This window comes from Helicoverpa armigera, chromosome 9, assembly GCF_030705265.1.
Source record: "Helicoverpa armigera isolate CAAS_96S chromosome 9, ASM3070526v1, whole genome shotgun sequence".
NCBI classification, from domain to species: Eukaryota; Metazoa; Arthropoda; class Insecta; order Lepidoptera; family Noctuidae; genus Helicoverpa; species Helicoverpa armigera.
In genome coordinates, this window is record NC_087128.1 from 4,563,693 (window position 1) to 4,586,237 (window position 22,545).

At 34.7% G+C, this 22,545-nt stretch overlaps 1 protein-coding gene across 10 annotated transcripts in view; it reads right to left on the reverse strand.

The window, feature by feature from the left end:
- Rbp6 (RNA-binding protein 6) overlaps positions 1 to 22,545 on the reverse strand; it is a 439,678-nt gene that overhangs the window by 177,207 nt on the left and 239,926 nt on the right. The window contains exon 1 of one of the 10 annotated variants that reach the window (XM_064036407.1): positions 4,912 to 5,040. The exons of the other annotated variants lie outside the window; for them this stretch is intronic. Coding sequence (XP_063892477.1) covers positions 4,912 to 5,007 — 96 coding nt within the window. The 5' untranslated portion in view covers positions 5,008 to 5,040. Of the gene's footprint in view, positions 1 to 4,911; positions 5,041 to 22,545 lie in introns of those variants that run through there. 10 annotated transcript variants of the gene reach the window in all.

The window sequence follows — 22,545 nt, forward strand, 5'->3', positions numbered from 1 at the left end:
TTATTTGTTATAGTTTGTTTGAGAAATGATAGTGATAAGATTTTTGGAAGCACTGCATGCATTTTGTTGTAATGCATTTTTATATTGAGCTGAAAATTTTAGCTTTTATGTAATTTTTCTTTTCATTTTTTTTCTATCGTATCATGATTACTTATCCTATACATTTATATATTTTTCTTTGCTGTGAATATTGTGAATATTCATAAACTTTCACTCCTTTAGAGGTTTGTGATTTTTCTTAATTTTATTGACTAGGTACTTTATATTTTTTTTGTTATCATGGTAACTAATCAAAAATAATTACTAGTTTCAGCCATTAAATAAAAAAAAATATTAAGTTAAAATTCAGAAGCAGTCTAGTGTCTAGACAAGAGAGAAAACTTAGTACTAAAAGAAACATTTCTTTAATAGTATAATAACATTATGTACTATGTAATTGATATCAAAGTACTTTAATATACTTGACTAAATGTTGGTGTAATTTAAGTTACTTTCCTTCGAAGTTAACAAGGAAAAAGTGATGATAGCTTAAGGCGTTTTTTCACCAATAAACCTTGTTTTTATATTTCAGAAAAAAATCACAGCCAACTGACAGATAAAGATTGAAAAAGAGTCTATGTGCAGGTTTCTATAATCAATCGATCCATTTTTTTCTGATTAGAGATTGAATTTTGTTGTGAGGTTCATATATATATATATTTTTTTAATTTTTAATATAACCTTGTAAGTTTCCATGTAAATTAGGTATGTCTCTCAATGCTTATTCGCAGAACAAAGTCTAGATTGGTTATAAAAATCCGTGAATGCATTAATAGCGTCCGGCAATGAAAAGTTCGATCAAGATGTTTATTTTTAATCTCAGTTAGAGTTATTTTGAATGGTGACGTCAGTGCAATCAATCATCGCCACTATTGGAAGATATTCGGGAAACGCATTTGGAAGAATAAGGTCGAGCTCAAAAACTGTATCGTATAATACATACTAGATTTTCTTTAATTGAGTTTTTTTCTGCTTTACTATGTTGTATCAAAAAGTAATAGGCATTTGTCAATTTTCTGGAACATAATTTAATTCCGTATAAAAATGGGACGGTAATAAATATTTTACGTAATCCAAACAGTAAAAAGATTGCAGGCATTTTATAAGTTAGTAACTATTATAACAGTTATTCTGTCCTTATTATTTCCGGGAACAAAGTTTGGTACATACGACATGATATGGGAAAAGCTTAGTAATTATTGTTCACTTAAATATATTTATTTACATAAATAAATAATATAATTAATTACATATATGTACCTTTTTGAAAATTATTAAAAATATATGTAAACATAAAAAAATATATAACTTAATGTACAAAATAATTAGTACCTCTACCCACTCATTTTAAAACATTTCTACATTTATAATTATGTATCCGGTTCTTTGATAAGAAAAGAACTTTAAGTGGGTGTATTTTCGTTGGAAAATTAATCTTTCTGTGTATTAATAATATGACACCTGTGTTTGATAGACGTTTTCCCAGAAAACTTGATTGAACCTTCATAGTACAACACGTTGATGGCTCCGTGTTTAAAGTTCTGACGTTTGAATAGTAATAATAAGTAGGTAGGTAAGTTATTCAACTTTATTTATGTACTTACTAATGTATAAAATAATTATTTTGTTGGTATTTGCCTGTAGACCACTTGAAAAATGTTATTGAACATTTTTGTATATTTTGTTTCAATATTTGTAGTAAATTTGATTGTTAACTCAAAATCAAAGTGACACGGAAGCAATAAAAAAATAAAATGAACAAATTGCTCTATTGATAATTATTGTTACAATCTAACATCTGATTTTAAAGGTGAATCGATGGCGTATAACATTAGGTTTATATCAAACAATTATTTTTTTTCATGGGACATCACGCAAAACGTAAATTAGGTGTCATAAAAAAGGAGGAAATGTAATTGTATTGTATACATAGATAGTTTTCATAGTAAGAGTAGAATGATAGCGTTGTTTCTGCTGGTAATGGACATAGTAAAATGCAGATGGTCGCATATTACTCATTATGGACGCTTATAGAAATATATGACGTCATTTGGCTGTGCAATACCAGTGCTTTGTTTATCTCATGAAATATCATAGACGCAAAACTTTATGATCGAGAATAATGTCGATTTAGTTGGTTAGATTTTTGTTGATTATTTCGTCAGTAAATGACTTTTAAATCTTGTTGTCTTTAACAAAAAATCTGTAGACTATCTCTAATCACCAGCTCAGCTGAAGTTAAAGTTAAAAATATTTTGTCCGAGACATTATGACCTTCAAAACAACCCTCAAACAAAATACAGGGTAGAAATTTGCGCACGACAGACGACAATAGGCTCGCCCCCTACATATGGGATGAAATACGTCTACTGCGGTGTTTGTGCCGTTGCACACCCCTGTCTAACCCTTCGGGCGCCAGCGTGCTAACACATACAAAAATATACGTACTCATATTTTTTTTTCTTTCAAGGAAATTTAGCTTTCTCATCGGGAATATAAGAGTTAATTGAGGGAAAGGGTTAATGTGGTACTTGCAAACTATGGGTATGACCCGTAATTATGTGTGCACTATTACATCTTGACCCATACGTTATGGCTATAAGTGGCTGCAAACGGTTCTGAAATAACATATTTTATGGTGTTGACAAAAGATGTTTTCTGAATATGTAACTTTAAATTATACAGGTTTCGTTGAATTTGTATCAAGGTATTTCTTTTTAATATTTTTTATTTAAGGTAAATGTAACAGTTAATTTTTATTGGAACTTACTTATTCAATTTTTAAAATTAAACTATCTGAAAGGAAATATTATGAATAATTTAAATAACATTTTTTGAGCAATCGGTGTTTATTTTATAAATACTGTAAAGAAGAAATTTATTATAACAATTATTTTATTCTGGATAATCGGTACAACAGTTTAATTAATATCTTGATATGTAAAGTGAAAATAAATGTTTCATTAATAAAAATTTATACATTTTCCGGTACTTTAATTAATATCTTTTTCATCGTCAATACCAAAAAATATTTAGTTATATTTTGTCTTTGTAATTCTGATAGATAATGTTGGTAACAAAAATATATATTATATATTTTTTGTGTAGCAATTTTTAGCTTATTTGTTCCTCTTACTAAGTCTATGCTAAAGTTCATTTTCTCCAATCTGCAGACAAAGTAATACCCTAAATCATTAAAATTATTGATTGAATATGTCCTAAAATATGCAATCAATCGATGGCAGCAATTAAACGTCATGATTAAATTAACATAGCATTTGTACCCCGACAAATTATGCCTTAATTAATAATCAGAAGGGTAGGAATTTCATTACGGAACTAATCAACTGTCAGGTACCACCTATTCAGTTCGATACCAAAAATTTAATAGGATTTTCAGTTATTACAAAACGGTTATGTCGTGGGCGTTTTCCGAAGTCCTTTTAACAAACGAAATAAATTTATTGGTGTAAAATTTTACTTCTCGCTTGTATAAATTAGTTTAAAATAATTGTTTGTTGGTAAAGTTATTTTTAGCTACAAATAAATATTATAAATCAGTTTGATTATTTTTTATATGTTTAACAATGTAAATATTTTAATTGGAGTATATTTTCTACGGTTTAAATAAAATTCAGGTTTTGGTCGTCGCTTATAGCAGTTGATAAAGGTTTAAAGGGGAGTCAAACGGGTTCAAAAGCGACGAAAACGCAATGTGGCTAACATTTTATAAGCGACAGTCAGTCAAGCAAGACCGGACGACTACGCACTAGCCCACAGGTGTCAGCGATGCAGGTGCCGTACTCTTCAAAATTCCACAGAAAATATATTTTACAAAAATATAATTCAGATTCAGATTTATTTTATTTTTGTATGAAGCGAACTTTGCGAATTTTCTGTTAACAGTTTTACTTTCGAAATTGTATGTTTCGAGAATATTTGACGAAATAAAATGTTTTGTTGCTAAATATAAGTTTTTTTATTTACTATAAATTGTAATTTAATTAAAAACGTTGTACTTAGTCTAAATAAATGCTACAATTTAAAATTATTGTGCACAGTATATTTTGTTGAATTGCAAATAACAATTCTAAATTGTATTACAAAACTCGTAGTTTTCTGCAATAATTTTAAACTACGAAATTGCGAGTCATAAAAAATATTCCGGCCAAAATATATCCCGCCAGATAAATCTGAGAACTTCGCGAACTCTGAAACTTGAACAGATGTATGCAATACCGCGCTTATTTTGTTTCGTGAGCCAAATGCGTGCCACGTTTATTTTAGGCCATGTCTGTTTTAATTTCCCAGCATTAATAACTTTGATATTTATTTCTATGGCACGCAAAATTTTCTACCGACCATAACAAAACAATACAAATAGATCTATGAATTTTACTTCTCTACAAAATTGCCCACCGACTAATTTAAGAAAAAAGTAGGTAAACTTGAACCGTTCACAGCTAATATCACCGTTACATGCGATTCCACAATTTTATTTCTAGCTATTAGTGTAGCGACTCTTATCTTATCGCAATATTTAGGCATAAAAACAAAATATCGTGGTTGTTGTGAGTCAATTTAGAACCGTTTGCGCCAAACAAAATAGCCGCTCGAAGATTTGTATTTAGAGTGTCTGAATGATTATAACAGGTCGATTGATCTGTTTGTTGTTTTTAGTGAGGGTCGAGAGGAGGGAGCGACACGGCGGCGCCGCCCAGCCGATAGGAACCACTTGCGGCTGGGGCAATGTGCATCCGACGCGGCGCGCACTCTTCAACTTTACCAAACTTTGTTCCCGAAATAAACTTTTAACAATGCGTCATGGAACACTGAAACTGGTCACTTTCGAACACGGATGTCGGTACTAACCCTGAACGGCGTGCAGGTCGGTTCCGTCTCGAAAAAAGGCTGCGGGAGCAGTCTCGCGGAGGCGATCGGAAGCACTGACTTTAGCACTTTGGACATGTACTGCGAACGGACACGCGATGAGTCGCGCGGCACGGCGCGAGCGCCCGCCCCCGCATCGCGAGCGGTCGGCACGAGACGCGACGGGGCCGCTGAGTCCGCCGGCGCGATTCCGCACGCGTAGCGCGCCCCCGCATCGACCGTCCCCGCTTTCATTACGGTTTCGACCGTGTTTTCTCACCGGGGACGGATTTTTCCGGTGCGACGCTCCGTTCCTTTCATTACGGTTTCGAGTTTGATTTATCACCGCGGCGGCTCTGAAATATTCTTATGGAACTTGGTGTCGAACTGCTCACCTACTACATCAATTGATACCGCTTCTCTCTACCTACCCTTCTAATATTTCACAGGATAATAGTTTCCATTTATTATCAAGAATGTTGTAAATGCAATTCCATAGAATAAATATTTAAAATTTAGGTCAAAGCTCTTTGCACGGTGTAAGATATCTCCGAAAATGTAAACAAACTTTACTGAAAACATTTTTCAGTGCATGAAAAGTTTGCAAATATTTTGTAAAACACTTTTTTTTTAATATAGGCAATATTTAACAAAAAGGTTTCAATAAAACTCACGCAATTCAAAATGATTGAAGGGCAGTTAAGAAAGTAAATCTCGTAGCGGGCGAGCCTGGCGTAGCACGTGGCTACGGCGTAGCAAGTCGGACGCAGGGTTGTGAGCGCGCGCCCAGCGATTAGTATTCGCCGTCCAGCCGTGTCCTGCATAACCTCAAGAACTTAACATATTTGGCCGCGATTCAAATTTAATGTTTTCATATTTGTGTCATAACTTTCGGTAAAGGGGAAAACAAAAATTACCCCCGCGAAGGAAGGGAGTTATTTGTAAACCGTTGACGTCTCGGCATTTTTATACAAAGTACGGCCACCCTTGTTCCATTTTGAAATTGTTTAGGCGGTCGGTATGCGATTTTGTTTTATAGTTTAGATGAGAAATACTATCGCGATTCGTGAGACGAGATTGTGGTAGTGTACATCCATCATATGCGTTGCAATAAAAGTTGTAAGACACTGACAAATGTAATATGGAGTAGAGACTCGAGAAACATAAAACTTGGTCTTTGAAACATTGTATTATTTTACAATAACTTGGAGGACTTGAGCTATTCAAAACTCGGTATAAAGCAATATCTGGTACAAATATGTCACGTACAGTGTGTTATATTTGTTGAAATCATTTATTATGACGGAGACTAAGGAATGGAATTTGTTGCTAGCTTCCGCGGTCCCATAACGCAATAATCCCGTATTCTTGATTCTAGGAAATAACTTGTGGGAAAATGTGTGTCGAAAGTTTCTCGTTTCATATTCAATGACAAACTGATTGTGTGTAGTTTCATTTACAATAGATACAAGAGGAAAGTGTTTTACAAAATCCTTAATTTGCAAAGACAACTGTCTCTGTTGAGCTTTTACGGTTTAACTACTGTGCCGATTAAAATGAAATTTTAACTTTTTTGCTTTTTAAACGACTTTGGCTACTTTTTATCCGGTTGCGGAAAGTGGTTTTTTCGGGATGCGAGTCAAACATCTAGTATTATCTTTACTAACTAGCTAGAGGTTTGTTTTTGGTTCTAACTTTTTTACAAGGTACGGGTACATTGCTAGGCCCATGTAAATAACTTAGATAGCATAAAAGTACTGTTGTAAGCGCAGGGCCTCATCTATGGGGGAGTGATTACATTTTATTAAGGGTTGAAAGTGGGAACTTCCCTTGCAGCACAAAACTTGGGATAAATGGTTTATGACTTACGATCTAATTTAAACGTTGAAATAAAAAAGAAATTGTTTGTTGGAATAATCAATAGTCAATATTTTAAGATTTTGTTTCTTTTTGTAGGAGTTTCCTGTAATTAAGTGCTAAGTTGAAAAAAGCCCTACTCAGCCACCCTTCTAGAAATCCTAATGAGTTTATAAATGCAGTTGAACTTAATGAAGATCAGTAAATAAATTACTACACTTAAACAACTGAAGAACAAGAAAACTAAAGATTCAAACCTCTTTATCAACAAAAAATAAATAAACACCATCACTAAATACCCACTTTAACGAGTAAAACTAAATTGCTCATTTGTCACTAAACATGAAACATGCACGTCACTAACACATAACAAACCCATAACTCGATGGGTTTCATTAAAAAAAATATGTTCAACAAACAGTTTTTACAATGTAGAACATGGTTTTCAACGGTAGAAATTAAAAATAATCGCCGGGGCGGCACGGAAGCAGAGATATGAAAAATAATAGCCATGTCTACCTGAGCAGCGGATATGCGGGCCCGATTAAAGGTACGGCTTAAACCTAAATGCTGCCACTTTTGTATTTTTTTTGGAAATGCTTTTTTTTTTAAGTCATCATCAGAATTTTGAGGCTTGATTTTGTTACTTTTTGGTTCATTAGTAATTTGGGGGGGTGTCTATGGCAACTTAATAGTCAATGGTCCAACCTAGGGCTCCTTTATTTCCTGTGTTTGTTTCTGTGCGAAATCCATGAAATACATTTCTAGTAACTTTTATTTTCCATCAAATTATAATGTCAAGATCTCCATAAGTCAAAATATTTATGAAGAAAACAATTACTATAAAAAAGAAGGAGGTTTAGATGCGTCGCCTGAAAAGAGGTTCTACTGTAGGTAAAATCATTTCATCTGAATTACTTTTTCTGAACTTTCATTCATATTTACAATAAGTGATATTATATTTTACAGACTTACTTAAAATCATGTAGGTAAGTACAATTTTAGTCTGTATGGATTAATCTGAATGTATTTAGGGGTGCATAATTCAATCTGGTAAACAACAAACGATGTCATAATTAATGAGAAGAGATTAAGATATTATTATGCATTAGTTATTAATGCATTACATAACATCATGCTTTGCCTGAAAAGGGCAGGCAGAGATTAGTTTAATAATATTTTCATTACAACACACACACAGTAATGTTAAAGTTAATTTCACAAGGCATAAATTGGGAATACATTCAGATTCTGAACCTGGACAAAACGCTAACACTGCTAGATGATTAGAACATGAATTAAATTCGAAAGAATTTTGAATGCCTTCCAGGCTTTCACACCAAAACTACTGAACTGATTTAAATGAAAGGTAGTCTAGAAATCTTTTGACGCCATTTTAGAAAGTAGGTACTTGTCTCTTCACGTGGGAGAAACTGAACAGCTTATTATAAAATAAGATTGACTGAGAATAACACTTCTCATTTATTTCAGTAACAATAAAAATAAGAATATCAGTGCAATAGCAACATTCCATAACCATTCTTATTCCTAGATAGTAAATTACATATTTATATACACAGCGATTGCAATGGGGATATGAAAAATAATAGCTTTTCTACCTGAGATTGGGGTGAAACTGAAGGGCCCAATTATAGGTACAACTTTAATCTTTGATGTGTTTTTGTATGAATATTAAAAGTCAGTATTAATATACGGAACCTTTACGGTTGTGTGTCAAAGGGATTAGAAAGGGGTTGACTGTTTTACATGGCTAATAGTTGTAATAACATGTATCGTTGAGATTTTTAAACCCTAGTTAGGAAATTGCGACATTTATTTGAATATCAATTTTTACATCGTAAATTAAGGGTGTTAATGCTTTATTATTTTTTAAATCGATAAGGAATAGTATGTAGTTTCGATTGAAAACTGATAGTTATGTAAATTAACTGAAATTCAAACCCTTTCTGACAGTCTAATTTTAACTTATGGTTAGGTATCTGGGATGTGTCGAGAACCTGAAAACCATGCATAGGCCTGAAAAAATCAAAAGCTTAAAGAGTTTTCTAATTTACGGTACCTATACCTATTTAACTTCATAGCCCACGAGCAATCAATACACCCACTGTTACAACCACAAAATATCGATGGAAATAAAATTGTAAACAAAAATAGAAGAAAAAAAACCGCCGTCAAGTCGTATAACATCAGTAAAAGGCTCCTTTTGTCTGGTTGCGTGATTAATTGTATGGTTCACACAGTGACAGGCTCGCGGTGCATTGCGTGACAACGTGAATGTCGCTCAGATACACTCGATGATTAGATAGGCCATAGAAAAGTTTAGACCTACCTAGTTAAGCCTATAGTGTCCTAGAAATGTTTTATTTATTCGGTAGTTTTATTTTTTGCTGATTATTATAAGAAGATTAAGTTTAATTGTATATAGAAATTATATAAATGTTCGGGCAATTCTATTTGCTTTGTAAGTCTATAATGTAGTTAGATGCAGTATTAGCAATGACAGTAATTTATTAAAAAATAATCAAAAAGAAAAAACCAGCATCACGTAAATATTTCATTTCGAAAACAGATTTCGTAATACAGATACGGAAAGTTACACGTTTTTCAATATTATTTGGTTCTTATCGTGAAGCACCTATCTTGAAGTTGTTGCGAACTTAATATATTCCCCCGATACTTTCTCCGTTAAACATCTCCAAACTTTATATCGCTACACTTTGCAACATATTTTTGGTATCTCACAATTTAATAAACATAATTTATTTTCTTAAAAACATTGGAGACTCCGAGTGTTTTGTATCGTGTCATTTGGGACAGGTGCTCAAAGTTGAGGAATATATTAATTAATTAAAAATAATTATGAGCTTCTAAACTTTTTGTTTTGACATTAAAATAACAATAGGACTCTTTTGCGCCGAACATTCATTCTTAATCATTACTCTATAATTAAAAGCTATCTTAGTTCATAAATAATAAACCCTATTTTCAGACACCTTCATCAAAACTCCTTATACAATCCTTCTAACACACTCAAACCAATGAAAATGAAGTAAATACTAAAACAATTAAACTAAGCCACACACAACACGACTGGAAGTTGAACGTTGAACGTTAAAATGAGAGCATTCGTTACCAGTTAAATCAAATGGCTGGTTTGCCAGTGATACTAACTTAAGACGGCAAACGGGACTTTCCTAAACGTCGAGAGCACCAGTTGGCCACACTTAGTTTGAAACGTAAAGATGCACAATTTGCTGCAGTCATCGTCAGTTAAAGTTAACCGAAGTTTCTTGATACTATGGGGAGCTAAGAACTATATGTTGCATCAACGAAGTTAGTGCTGTTATTAAACATAGGTTTATGTATGTAGCAATTTAACTAGGTAGTGTTATCTTGTTTTTATTATGCGTTTTTATCATCGGTTGATTTTAAGATCTATTATATTTAATTGCTGCAAAAGTAATAAGAAAATCATCTTTTCAGAGTCGTGTATATCTTCATTTTCTTTCCTACCTAAAAATAGCAAAACAAATTATTTTAAACATCTCCATTTAATTCCTAACTTGGAAAGGCCAAAATAGCATCCCGCACAAATCACACAACCTTATAAACAATAAACAAGCCACCATCCCTAGGGATGTCAGTGACCTTTGTGAGCACCAGCAAAACGGTCTGTGTGCCGTCCAGTTAAATACGTAAGAGGATGCGACCCCTAATTGGATCACAATCGGCAGTGACGTACGGCATGCTCAGCTGCCGGTCTATGCCGTTCCATGGGGACCGGTAAGAATCGACGTCTCCGCCGGGCCCCGATGTCATGCTCCAATAGTTTTGAGAGAGCACCCTAATCACTGCTGAAAACTTCACCGAACGGTAAGCGTGCGTGAATATACGCTGATTTGTCTTGTAATACATTGTATGTGAAGGTAGTACCTATTGATCAATTGTGTTCGGCTTTTAGTAGAGTAATTACATTTTTATCTAGTCTATTAGCATTCAATGTCATAATTATTATAGCCGGTATTATTGTGTAACAGCGCAAAACAACCAGTCAGCCATGACATTTCGTTATTACAAAATTTATTCAACCAAAGTTAATCGAATAAAACCGCATTAAAAAGCGGCTACACCAACAATAATTAAGATCGCAAACAAATCTGAAGCCAGTTGATCGACGCGACTTCAAATCCGAAATAACAACAATTAAACAAAGGCGAACAAAGTTAAATCGGAATGATTGCGCGACGATTGCGCCGCCGATCGAACAAAACAGATAAAACTCTCATCAAATACAATCAGTGGTTGCCTGGACAGAGCTTAAAACTAGGCCTCTGTATCCCGCCATTTCCTCGGGGCGAATTTCATTACCACTAGCTTGTCCGGTAATCCCAAGCGGACAAGTGCCTTAATCTACCCGCTTTCGGTTCGATTCCGACTCTTAAACGCGCCACTTGCTTCATTTTTACGTATAATCCATTTTTAATTGCCTTCTCACTGTACCATTATTAAATTTTCAAAGAGAAATTAATTACGGAGATAAGTTTTGAAGGCCGTCAATGCGACAATAGATTGTATCGGTGTTAATTTAGTAAAGAAAGCCGAGTTTAGAGTACGCTGTTGTCATTGATTGACGTAATTCTTGGATTAAGATTTTATATTAGCAAAATGATCCGACATTGTTTGAGAGATATAAATCTTTGTTTGATGTTAAATTGTTTTTAAACAAAGATAATATAACCGATCATTTAAGAGCTCGTAATTTATAATTGATGGGTACACTGACGATAATCCGAACTAATTAATCATGTACATTTACAGTGTCACGGATAAGCTACTGTTTAACTAATTTGCATTCATAACACGCTTAAGAAATGTAATTATGCTAACGAACTTATCTTTGATTTCTGAATTGTCACGAATACTTCTTAATGACAAACCGATAGCTTTTAAATGCTCAAATAGAACATTTGGGAGGCAAACATAGTTATAATAAAAGGTGTCGCGAGATCGACGCGCATCTCAGTCCGTCGCGCAAATGGGCGCGGATAAATCGAAGACTGCAGTTACGATTAGTCGATGATTAATGCTCGCACTGCGACGCCATCTGCTGAATTAATTGCTTCATTTCCTCTCGACGGCACCAAATGGAATTTTGTATTTCGATTCGTAAAACGTTCGACGTTTTTGTCCGGCCCGGTACACTTGTTCAGGTGTGTTATGGACTCTGTGATTTATTATTACTTCACGCCCAAACGAGAGATTTTTGACACGTTTTATTTTCAGTTATATGAAGTGTGTGCTACATATGAGTTTTGGGTGAACCAGTTATTTTTTTGCTTCAAAGCACACACAGTACGGCATCGCATACTGGCGGAGAATTTAGCGTCTTAAGAACGAGTTGTAGACCTTTGTGCGATTCGAAAGTTTTCACAAAAGGGGGCCTCGCATGATTTGTGAATGCGTGTAATTTTTCAAACGTCATATTTTTTGCAACAGTTCCACCGACCTACGGAGTAAACTTTGCTATTGTAGAGGAACGACTTTTTGGAATGTTTTCGTCTTTCCTTGGCGCTTTGTTATGGAAAGTTGGATAGTGTTGGTCGCCGGAGCACCGGTGGCATCCGTTTTCGCTTAATAAATTTCAATGTTCAATAAGGATTGGGGATGTGAGTTCTGCTATGACAATGTTACTTGATGTCAAATGGGTCTGGTGACCGTCGAGCTGTGACTGCAAATATTGGATTATTAGTTCTGAGATGTGTTGAACTAAACGGCGATAGTATGAGTGAGTAATGGACAGGTGAAATTGCTCGCAGCCTTTCTGTTGGGTGATCCTTTGTCGGATTGGTTCGGGAGAGGAGCCGTGAGCCGTGGAGCCGTGAGGCTGTCATGTGTGCTCGCGGCTATCTGTTGATAGCTGTCGGCGCATCTCGCTCAGATTGACGGCCTTTCAGACCACGCTAAATAGAATTTTACAACGCCGTATTGTTGTAGTGTCAGATATCGCTCTTTGGTAAAAACTGAAGTTCCGTTAGATGCGTCTATTGTACTGTTCATCGTGCAAGATATAAAATGAAGTGCTGAATAGTTCTGAATTACACATGCATGCAGACTATGAAAGCAAATATTTTTATTATTTTCTAACAATGAATATTTTACTATAAAACCTTCATATTCAAGTGATTTTTTAATAGAAATTTAAAATCGAAAACATAGGGAAATAATTTAGTTCCAGTATTTTGGTTCATTCTAGCACACAGCGCAGTAACACAAGGAACAAGAGAACACAAGGCGCAAATCCTCCGGTTTCACTAAAGTGCGTCTAGTTCAAACAAATGAAGTAGTTTCCGTGGAAACTCGTCAATTCCCAGACAAAGACGCTCTTCGTTTGACATCATTAATATCCAAGGAACAGGAATGGCACCGGGTGAAAGGAGTGCTTTCACGGCTCGCGACGATGCACTCATATTTCCGGATTTCATTCCCTCCCGAGCGCACTATATTACACATAGCAAATCCAAATGTCATCATAACGTAACCCTGCCGGTGTTCCCTGTAGATTGTATTAAACAAAGGGGAATTAAATAGCAGACAGTGCGGCGTACCGAGCCGCGACCAACGCGGGCACGAACCACTTTATTCCACCTTCTGTACCGACTGCGCCCGCCGTACTTACGTCACGCATTACAATTTTTATTTTTTCAAATAAGCCAACGTGAGTGCCAGTAATTTTGTTTGTGTTTTAAAAATTGCTGCGTATTTCTGTGGCACAGTTTTTGTTGCAGCGCTTGTTGCCATCTAGTGTCGGAACAGCGAATATTCGAGCGGCATTATCTTCGTGACAGGCGCGCTCTTTATTATCCTCATGCGCCGTGATAAACTGTCACCTACCTTTATTATTCACGAGTCAAAAGTAAAATCAATACAACTACCTACCTAATTGTATATTGTAGCACTCCAAATGTAAATTTCAATTAATTTCATTAATTCGTCATTGTATTACAAAACAAACTGATTAAGTAAATAAACATTAGGCGTTTTCGATTACAATTTCACCGTCGAAATGGCAGCTACTTAATTAACATAATCCCGTTGCGAAAATAAGCAAAGTTAATTTTAGTTAAAACATGGAACATTTAACGTTTTAAATTCAACGTATTCGTATTCACGGGCGCGCACTGATCATTTCGAATTCGCTATGTAGGTGGTCGTTTTTCAAAAAGCGATTTCACCTCCAACTACATTCATTTACACATAATAATTGTGTTCGGTCGCGGCTGCCGACTCATTATCATATAAATGAGAGAGAAAAAGCAACGGTCGACCATTAATCAAGAGAATGGAGCAACAACACTGGCTAATACACTTATCAACTTTAATTCAATAATCCGGCGGCGCGAGCGCCTGCCCTCGACACTCCGCTCTCCTAACGTGAAAAATAAGAGGCAAATGGAACGCACCACCTCACACACTAATACCAATTCATTGCAACACTAATGTTATTACAACTTTATACTACACTTTAATGATTAATAAAAACCTTTGTATTTTAGCTAAGCGAAGAGCTTTTAACTTTTATTGCATTTTAAAAATACGTGCCTATAAAAAAATGCAATAAAATGAATAAACATTTTTTTCGAATTAAATAATTCATAACTCGAATAGAGCATTGTAACGGACGTAATAAATATCGGGCATACAAACACCTGTACGATTAAAAAAATATAGATAGATATGGAATAAAACAAAAAACGCCGATAAACCGCCAATGCAGAGGCTAAATTAGATTTGGTGTTTTATTTGCGAACGTGTTTGTGAATTTATGATTTTTATATTTACTTGCGTGAACAGTTTTAAGGCGAGATAATGAATGCGTATTCAGTGCTTTGTTACAATGTTTGAATATCGGCACCTGATACTGGCATAGAATAAATTAATATTTATCGACACTGTAAACAACAAAAAACATTTAATTTTGTAAGTTAAGAATTTAACTGTGAATTAAATATGAACGTACTTAACTGTCATAAATAACATTAATGTGAAAATAAATCCTTCTGTTCTTTCCCGACGTATTAAATGAACAGAAACTATTCCATAAAGTGCATGAAACAAATAAAAATATTCAAGTGTTAAAGCTATATTTCCGCAATAAAACCCCCGTAAACATAAGGCAGTAAGCCATTAAAGTTAACTTTTTGTTTTGCGAACAGGTAAAATTGTTATTGCTAGCAAGTCGCCTAAACTTGCAAAATTATTACTAGGACATAAATAAAACGTGTAGAGGCGTAGCGGCGTAGCAAGCGCTACGACGGCCCTCGCGGACGTAGCACTTGCTACGGCGTGAACCGAAAATTTGGACCATCTAAACTGTTAAACTCCTTAAAACTATTATCATAATTCTGAGCTAACATTCTGTCATGGAACTGGTCTTAGCTCTGTTTTCAGCAATTCCCTGCATCCTTTACACTACAAATATTCATTTAAACTATGGACCGGACTCTAGGTATTTTGAATAAGCAATTATTCTATTCGTATTGTTATTTAATTTTGCAGTGCATGAAGTAAATATATGCGTTTATACCGCCAGTAAGCTTAACAGAGCGTTTTATCGTAGCGAGTTTAGATTTATTATTTCATATCGGCAAAAATGTGTTTGATACATTTCAGTGCTGAATGCCTACTGCAGTCGGTTGTATTTTACGTTAGATATTTATTTGGCTTTATATAACGTGTGCAAAAGTGCATTTGTTAACCTCGAAAAGATTTAATACCAATTAGATGAAATCAAAAGGCTAACAGCCATAAAATTAACAGAAACAATCCTCTTACCGAGCATTAATTCTGGGAACAAACCTCAGATAATTAGACGTGAAATTATTATTATTTTAATAAGATCGCTTTGTCAAAATTTCGAAATCAGCTCCGCTCTAGTTGGGAGGCCGACGCTAAGGTTTTGCGAGGCAATTTCATGCCTTCATGAACTCATGCACCAATGGCCTACCCACTGGAGAAATTTCACTAACACAAAGTTATGATTAATTGCGGCAATATCACCAAGGCTGTACGTTGTCCTGACCGCTCCAATCCTCGGGGATACAGGACACCGGGATCGGTTCTTACCGAACTATCATTCATCTTTATTAATTTGTTTAATTTAGCTTAGAATTTTATGACAAAAATCATGATTGTATCAACAGCTACCGATACAGATATGCTTAATTGGTATGCTTATAGATAAAATTTTACCAATTTTGATTAAATTGGTACTGCAAATTCTACTACCTCTTATGAATGATGTTTCCATAATGAAATCCGAAGAGACCCGAAATAACGTACTTTACTACCAACTAAAATTCCTAATATAAATACTCATCAACAATATATAGTTATACCTTCTGTTAATTTATGCCATACGACCTTTGAAACAAGTATTTTGAATGTCACTCGTGTCAAGCCCTCCCTAATAACTTTAACATGTGACCGTACTTCATCCGAGATTACTATGAAGTAGAAACAATGAAGCTTCCACGCAACGACCTATAACAGTTGATTGGCTAACGGTTATGTAGTAACGAGTTTTTAATTAAACTCCACGAGATTTCATTACTTAGAGCCGGGCCACGTGTTGCTCGCAGACGCAGCGCTGCAGCGCAAAAGTCTAAGCTTAGATTTTTCTCGAAACAATGCCTATACGGCTCCGTGCTGGATATTCCTTACAACAGTTCTGACTTTCATAGCGGAGACAAAGGAACTTCCTACGTCCCAACAAAAACTCATCCACGCCAGATGATGTGTCTATGGCGAGAAATTGCAAAAAAAAAGAAAAAAGTAACTTCTACGTGTGTACGTATGTATGCGTATTTAAAACGAGCCGTATTTTTCCTCCTTCGCTGAAGAAAGTGTAGCGGATGCGAGAGGATAGACAAAAGAGGCTCTCTATACTTTGTTGGTATCTGAGTGAAAGCGAATGTAGATGAGTCGTGTCGCCCCGCGGCCCCCGCTTAACTACTCGTACAAACACAAAAGTCCTTACATAAATCTTGTCCTCGGGAAGTGGCGCCGACTCACCTCTCCTACAGAGGTAACTACGCACTTCCACCCTCCGATGAATTCGATAACACAACAAATTAGAATTTCTCTTCGCGCCCGCTCGAGTAATGATAAAAAAACTCGAATTTACAGCCCTTAGCGCTTAAGTACGCTTTACAGAGTTACACCTGAGTGGCTTCTTTATTTGGTCGACACGTTTACATACTGTTCATGAGAATATAAAACTGCTTTGAAGAAACATACGCACGTTTTTATAGTGAGATGAGGTTTTTAAGCTACCTACGCGCTTCAATAACTTTATACGCTCACAATTTATGTTATGTACTGTGATAAACTCATCTTAGTTTATCACTTTCAATTATTTTCCTAACAACAAGTTATAAGTATTAACATTTTGCACTTAACTGGTATTAACTGTGATTTCTAGAGCATCTGCATGTCACAACTTGATAACTAAACACAAAATGTGTTGTTTGGATTCCCATTCAAGAAATCATTTGCACGCAAATTACTGCCTTATGCTTAACGTTTAAAGTTTATAATCTATTGCGATTAACAATAATGGCAGCGTTATCTTACACATACATAGATGTTCATAGGGGAACTTTTATGATGGCAAAACCACCTTTACTTAAGGCTTTTGGATTTAATTAACAATTTCCTGAAAGTCTTTGTCGTGTGGACCACAAGAGTGGATATATTTAGATATACCTATTTATATTTTTATGTACTTAAAGATAATTAATTTGGCTTTATGTTATAATGGAACTTAAGTTAAATTTTGAAGTGTTAGACTGATATAGCTGAAGTTAAAATGCAGATGTTTATTTAAGCGACAGCCTGATAGCCTATTATTATTTATGAGACGTTTTCACAGAAGAATTAAGATTTTAGACGCCCCAAGCGAGAAAGGGTTGTGTTAGAAAAATATTTAATAACTTAAATCAAATTCAACACTAGATTTTAATCGAGAGTTTATTTTTATACTTTGTTCTAACAATATTCTATTAAACTTATTAAATGAAATGAGTTCAATATACTCCAAAATAATTATAAGATCTTCTCAATGAACATAAAATGCAAGACATTAACCTAATTTTCAGTAAACCACGTGTCGATTATAGCAATTCTAAAGAATTATAAGTCGTAAAACTTTATTGATAACTGACATTATCGACGAAAATGACTGCCCTTCAAGAGGTGAACAATCTATGGCTATATTTAGATTAGCGATGGTTTTTACGCATTTTCAAAATTATTTTATTTTAATCTAGTAGGTACGTGCAGATTTTGAGTAATCTACCGTCACATTTAATTTGAATACTTCCGAGTAATTTTAAATGTATTTAACATAAGTTACTACATATACCTACTATTTTGATATCATTTTTCATAACACAATGCAATCAATTTTCATACTACCAAAGGCCTTTGATTCATGTACCTAAGCTTCTGTGCTAATAATTCTTATATGTATATACCTACATAGGTAAGCACGCGTGACACTGTTACATCATCTTGACACACACACACACACATACATCTCGGTTCACAAGACTAAAGGTGTCCGGGCTTACTCGCAAAATGGATGTGTACACATTGCGTTTAATTTCCATCAATTAATTATCATTAAGCGGCATTGCCGTATAAAATACGGCAAGTAAACAATTGTGCGATGCTTTGAAACAAACTGCTGTACGCTGAAAAGGAATTTGCGTAAATTCTCTACAGGTACGGTTAAAAATTTTGTTAACATTGTATGTTACTTGGTTGTACGTGTGTGGGTAATTCTTTTGGCGTTACTCTTGAATTGTTGATGTGTGAAACGTAATGTTGTTTCTGTGACTTTTTTGTAGCGATGTAGATCTTATTGTTGTGTGTAGGTATACTTTTTAGGGGAAATGTGGCGGAAGGAGAAGTAATAAATAGACATATGATTTTCACCTAACTGCAAAGTAGGTACTAGTAAATCTATAGTATCATGACATTATCTGTCTCCCTATCTCAAAATTCCTGAAGTTTGAAGAAGACTTGTTTAAGTATAATAAAATATTCCTTCGTCTAATTTGGACGGTGTGTAATATTCAAGCGTTGATGAAAAATTGTTGTCCAGGGCAGCGTTGATTAGTCGCCCAGGGTACTCCGGAGATTGTGCGCGTTTGCCGCGGCCGTGCATCAAATATTCTACAAGTTTATTCGTACTAAACGCTTTCACTGAAAATGAGACTATAAAGTTTCCGGGCGACGCAAAATGATTCTATTACGAATATGAAATGTTATTACCTCGGACGGATTATAAGCAGAAGCAGGTTCTCACAAATGAAATTGCTTCCCTCCTTTGGAATCCATTTTAAGGATGAATGATATAATTCTTACGAGTAAAGACTTTGTCAAGTTGAATGCGTTTATTAGAATCGCTTTCGACAATGGTGACAGCATTTCGCAATGATGTTGTTCAAATTGTCGCTTCAAAATCCCAGAAAAATAAAACGGCAACGTCAGATAATTTGATTGAATCAGTAATATCTTAATTAACTGTTTTTGCAACAGATTATCAGATAATAAAATATAAGCGTCGATAAAAGCTCAATTCAAATTGAAAGGGCTCATTGGATTTTTAGAAAATTGGATTTTATGTGGAGGGGTGGCAATAACGCGCTTACTCGTATATTTTAAAATAAATTGCTTATTATAATACCTACGGCTTATCGCATTTTAGCTATCGTAAACTGTTGTGAAGGCAATTTAACCAACATTGAATAGTTTGGGATATAGTAAGGCGGATATGGCGTTGAGGGCTTTTGTTACATTTGCTGTAACGGTATTGAAACCAGTCATTATGATAACGGTATTATTATTAAACTTTCGTATTTCGATCCCAAAACAATTGTACTTATTCTTGTGTTGCTAGGTAACCATTCAATATGTGGGCAAGGGTGTGTTTTGATCGAGTAAATTATTTTGTAGAGCTTACTGTTAGATGTTATTCAGGAGAAAATAAAGTATAATGTAATATCTGGATGTGTAAATGTAAGAATCGATTCTTTCGCCTATCCACAGAGAAATAGTCGTGTTTTTACGAAACATTTGAGTATTTTTTCCTCACACTATGTTCTGAATTGGAAAATACTTTATTTGTTACAGCATATTTTTATGGGTTGGCAGTGATCGTTCAATATTTTTATAGGCTGCGAATGCAAACGACCAGATGGAGCGAAATTCTATCCAAAAAATGACAAAAACGGAGTTAGATTCACTGCTTCCTCGATTTAACGTATTTCTATCCAACAATAGTAAAAGAAGGTTTATGTTTTTCAAGAGTATCATAACTATGCGGGTTTTTAGAGCTCAAACAATGCATTGATATGTGATTTTAATAACTATACCAATATTATAAAGCAACGAGTGTTCGCATGGTTCCTAGATTGCGATTCTAACATCAAGAACTGCTGGACTGATTTGAAAAATATTTCAGTCTTAGTTGAACACTGAAATTAACAGGCAAGACAGTCGATTAAATACAGAATTGCTGAATGACCTATCTTGCTTTCGTAGACTTTATAATTCTTGCCCATCCTACCTTATGTTCTCCACCTTTTTCTCCAAGTAACACACAGATGAATCTTACCTGAAACAAGAAACAAAACAAGCAATTAAAACCAGGTACAAATAAATACGTAATATTTATTACAACAGTGTACCGTTACTAGGCGGGCAGGCTTCCAAACGGATTCGAACCTAAGACCGTTGGCATGACTTGAGAACAGATGTTATACCACATTGGCTTTAACGACCTGAAGTATTTATGCGTGTTTTAGTAAAGCAACGATGTTACTAGTTTGTTTGTCTGTGTGTTTTGGGCTCTGAAACTGCTGTGATATGTCAAAATCGGCCGAGTATTACAATTTCTAATAATGTTGTAGGTTGTTTGTTTGTGTGTAAGCTCTGAAACTGATTTAGTGTGAAAAATATAGGCCAAGTAATATTTTTTTTACAAATTTGTACACAATAAAGAAAGACTACAAAACTTTCTAATAGAACTTCAATTAATGTAATAATGTTTTATGTTTGAATATTTATAATTTATAGACAGTTAAAGTTGGTACACAAATATACAGAAATACACACGAAACTTAACCTGTAATCACTTGAGTGGAACTTCTAAATATATTTCAAAGGAAACAGTTACAAGTCTGCACCTACTTAACCCATTAACTTGCTTAGGATATGTTTTTAGTGATCTCTCACTTTACTTAATGCCGTTTATCCAATGTTTATTTTTGTTTTAGTCGCAGTTTTTCTATGCTATCTTGAGCTTGTGTTTAATGAAGACATGGTAGATAAATGTGGTGTTTTATAACCTCTCAATTTTGTATGCTGTTGGTTCTATTAAGAAATTTCACCTAAAACCCTATAAAACTGATCTATAAAACTGTACTTGCAAAAAGGATATCTACAACTCATATGTCTCTGACAGCTTATAAAAACTTAGACTTAGTCGGGCTTCACTACAGCCAAAATCTCTTAAAAACCCACAGCTTTTTTTATCTATAGTGAAAAAAAAGCGTTTTCTAAAACCGCTAATCGCTTTCGCTGGTAACGTGTCCGAACCCTAAGGTCCAGTGCAACGGTGCGTAAGGGCCCACAACCCGCTTGTCTCTGGCAGGCCATGAAAACAAATCGTTCATAATAAAGCATTACGGCTTGTCTACAGCGCTCCCGATAATTGCCTTGTGTTTGGACCTTTATTTTGTAGTTGTTATATAGTAGAGTTTAGGAGGAATTGGTGTTTTTGAGTTATTTGTATGTACCTTTGTGTATAAAATGCTGATGCATAAGTAGGTACTGAAGAGGAAATGCTAGAAAGATTCTGAAAGTACGTCAAAAAGATCATACAGATGTTTATTAGAATAGAACAGGTGTAAGGGTGCTTACATAAAGAAACAGGTTTCCGGTACAGACAAACCTGTACGGGTAGGTACCAATCAGTGCAAGTATAATATTTCAATTCAATCCTATTCACTCACTGATAAAGAAACAAGTAAGTTGAAACAGGTAAACAATCTGTTTCTTTATAAGTGAGGATTGTATTGAAATATTATACCTGCACTGATCGGTACCTACCCGTACAGGTTTGTCTGTACCGGAAACCTGTTTCTTTATGTAAGCACCCTAAGGTAGGAGCCTGACACAAAAGTTGGAATTAATCTGTATCTAATCTGAAAGTGTACAAAGATACTTCAAAGAAACGCATCCTTTAATGTAATGCATCCACGCATAGGACAATTTAATCTATAGGTATACGCACTAAGTACTTTCTCCTTTTTTAGATCGTAAAAAAACAAATTAAATTTATTTACATAAATAGTCACGAGCTATTATATATTATATAGGAACCCCCGTGCCAAAGGTTCCGTGTTAGGTACCTAATCTAAAATTGTTAAATCGCAAAAGTCAGCAAAACAAATCTCAGTCCATTTATTTTGGTCTATTTTATCTTTGTCCCTGACAGGTCGTGATTAATAATTTCCATCCATTGCCTACGCACTTACACGCCACTTTGTAATTGTCGGTTATATCTGCAATTATCTGTATCGCTTTATTTCAATTATGTCCCCAGAGATTTACAACGATCATTACTCAACGAATTATGCAATACACAATACGTATAACTTAAAACAAACGAATGAATACATTCCAAATATT